The following is a 3544-nucleotide window of genomic DNA, read 5'->3' on the forward strand; positions in this document are numbered from 1 at the left end:
ATGTATGGAGTTATCGTGTGACAAAACTGGCACACAAGTGAGGGAATACAAATACTACAAATGCTTCATAAGGCTGTCATTTTACTAGCGTGTCAAATAAAAGATATGTGGAGCAGCAGAGAAAAAATCTAGGAAATAGAAACTTCTGGAGCAATAAATAGGAAGAAATAATTAAGACCTATGCACATTCAGTCTGAATCTTTGTGACATTTTAACGTTGGAAATCCTTGAAAATAATCCTCAACTCTTTTTATCGTCTTTTAGTTTATATATTCATACTTCAAATATGGATAGGAAATCTGAAAGTGATCACAAAAACATCCATCTAATTTTTACAAAAGTGATTGATTTGTATAAACAGTCAATATAAATAAGTGTCCTTGAATGCCACCAGCTCATTGTTTGAGGCTCAAACAAATCGGCTATGTTCAGAAGCTGTCTGTGGTGACGCTGATGACCTGCGGCTGCACTCTGTTCTTGTTACAGTTGAAGAGCCAGGCTGCCCTCCTGTGGCGGTAGCGCTTCGACAGCAGCACATAGAGCACAGGGTTTACACATGGATGCAGGTACTGCAGCACAGTGCAGATGAAATAAAACATCTCCCAAGCCTGTCCGTGGCGATACAGCCCCATGTACACACACAGCTCCAGCACGTAACCAGGCAACCAGCACACCGAGAAGGTGGCAGCAGCCAAGAACACCATGACAGAGGCACGGCGGGTGTTCTTTGCACTTGACACCGACATTACAGGACTCTTATGGAGAAAGAGAGCCAGCCGGACATAGTTGAAGGCAATGACTAGCATGGGAATAAAGTAGTAAAGTACAAACTGGCTTAGGATCACTTGGTAGTGGTGCTCATGAATGGTTGGAAGACAGAAGGAAAAGTTGGGCAGGCTTGGGCCCAAGCTGTCTTTGGTGGCAAACATACGCAGCGGCAGGCTGATGAAGAAGCTGAGGGCCCAGACCAGGACGAACATGAGGACGACCAGATCCATGGTGGGTGGCTGGTACGGGTTGGTGATGATCATGGCGCGGGTCACGGACACGGCACACAGCGAGTAGGTGCTGGCGGCCAGGCTGAAGGCCAGCAGGAACTGGTACACCTTGCAGGACGTGTCCCCCAGAGGCCAGGAGTGGCTCACAGCAGAGTGCAAGGTGAAAGGGATGAGAAGGAGGGTGAGGAAGTCAGCCAGAGTCATACTGAGGAGGAGGATGTCCAGGCGGTTCTTACGCAACGTGTTGTACTTGGCAAAGAGAGAGAAGACCAGAAGGTTGGCACAGAGCCCAATGCCCAGGATCACTCCACAGGTACAGGCAAAGATCAGCCCGTAGGTGTTGGGGACTGCCATATTATCACCGACTTGACATCTGCTTTAAAAAAATAAAATTGGTGTTTGAAAGAACTGATCAGCAACTCTAATCTCGTAATAATCTCTTTTCAGTTGCATTTAAAATGTAAAATTTCGTTTGTTTACAGTTAACAGGATTTCATGCTTTTTTTCGTCATACATGAAAGTAAACTTAATATCTTTTTGATCTTTACTTAAACTAAACATTCAAATATGCCATAGTTGGCTCTGGAAAAAGACAAAGTCCTACTTAGTATTTGCAGACATTTTAAAAAGTAAAAAATTAGTTTTATGAGAAAATATCTATTGATCGTCATCCCAATTTTCAAAGTTACATTACACACTAAAAAGTACTGGGTTAAAAAACAACCCAACCATAACCCATCTTCTGGGTCACTATTGGACAGAACACATGCTGGGTTGAATTGACCCAAGGGCTGGGTTACAGTTTTTAACCCAGAATACTGGGTTATTCATTTGACCCAACCTATTGGGTTGAATTAACCCTATGATGGGCTATAACTACCCAGAATACTGGATTATTCATTTGACCCAACCTATTGGGTTGAATTAACCCTATGCTGGGTTAAATACTACCCATAAACTGGGTTATTCATTTGACCCAACCTATTGGGTGGAATTAATCCTATGCTGGGCTATAACTACCCAATACACTGGGTTATTCATTTGACCCAACCTATTGGGTTGAATTACCGGTAACCCTATGCTGGGCTATAACTACCCATAAACTGGGTTATTAATTTGACCCAACCTATTGGGTTAAATTAAACCTATGTTGGGTTAAATACTACCCATAAACTGGGTTATTTCTTATGTCAATCAATATATCATAAATATAAATTATACACTTAATATTTACAACAAAAACAGTACATTTCATAAAAACACAAAATAGGCGTTATATTAATGTGAATGTATTGATATTAAACACACTTTGTAATACATTTTTACACTCCCCCAACAGAAACACTAAAGTAACCTCAACAGTAAGGTGAAAACATTTCATTGTTTAAAGTGCTCCAAACAACCCAGCATTTTGACCCAACATAAATAACCCAGCAATGTGTTTACAAAAACAACCCAACCCAAAACAGCATTTTTTAGTGTGTAAAATACAAAAGCTTTTGTTGTTGTTTAGCCAAAATACATTTTTGAGTTAATACAATAGTATCTGAAAGCATTTTGTAGACCCTTACTGATAGAAAATAGCTAACAATATTTCTAGTTATTAACATTTTGACAGCTACTCTTAACTGCTGTATATTTCAAATGATAGTGTATATTACTAGAACAGGTGTTAGTCTTATCAGAAATGATGAAGTCAGATGTAAAAAAAATTTAAAAATTAAAATCCATCATTGTGACATACTCACCATTTCCTCAATGCAGTATCTTTAGGCTCATGTTTGTGAGTGAACCATCCCCATATTGTAAACTGGAGACTTGTTGTCCTTCCTGCTAAACTTGACTGAAGAAGGGAGAGGTGGCAGCCTCTCAGGACTCATTAGAAAGTGTGATTGCTGAATGTGGAGGGAAGCAAGGCAAACATCACTTGGGTCAAATTGATTCTGGTTGACTAGGTTTAAAGAGAAATGGATTCACACCAGCTGCTGAAAGAACAGGGATGGACTTAACATGCCTTTTTTAGTATAATTATCAGGGGAATTATGTGTAGCCTACCTTTAGTAACTTAAATTTTTTTATTTTTAGTAACAGCTAAATCTGAAATTGTGAACCTTTGTTGGACAGTAATTTGTGTGTGTGTGTGTGTGTGTGTGTGTGTGTGTGTGTGTGTGTGTGTGTGTGTGTGTGTGTGTGTGTGTGTGTGTGTGCTCGCGCGCGCGTGTGTGTGTGTGTGTGTGTGTGTGTGTGTGTGTGTGTGTGTGTGTGTGTGTGTGTGTTTTAACATTAGATCATCATTCTTTCTTTTTTGGAGACTGATGCTGTTTATAAAAACCTGTAAGAGTCATTGTTAGCAACATTGTAAAAGGTTTTCATTTATACTGTATGAATTATATTGAGAAAGTCAGTCAGTCTGCATAGCACAAATGACCAGTCCATTGATCATGTTCTCAGTTCCTCCCCTTCTCTGGAGATATTAATGTCTCTCCCCATTGTTTGATTGATTTCTTCGGTGTGAGCTGCAGGCTCCTGACGGCGGCTTTATCAGG

The 3544-nt window shown here is 40.2% G+C and overlaps 1 protein-coding gene across 1 annotated transcript; it reads right to left on the reverse strand.

The window, feature by feature from the left end:
* Positions 1-428: 428 nt before the first annotated feature.
* LOC307250977 (galanin receptor 2b) lies at positions 429-1352 on the reverse strand (the record flags this gene model as incomplete). Its single annotated transcript, XM_080028262.1, has 1 exon — positions 429-1352. One exon carries the CDS (start codon positions 1350-1352, stop codon positions 429-431), a length of 924 nt encoding a protein of 307 aa, XP_079884388.1.
* Between the last annotated feature and the right edge of the window lie 2192 nt (positions 1353-3544).

The sequence above is a fragment of the Ammodytes marinus genome, assembly GCF_949987685.1.
Source record: "Ammodytes marinus genome assembly, chromosome: 5".
NCBI classification, from domain to species: Eukaryota; Metazoa; Chordata; class Actinopteri; order Uranoscopiformes; family Ammodytidae; genus Ammodytes; species Ammodytes marinus.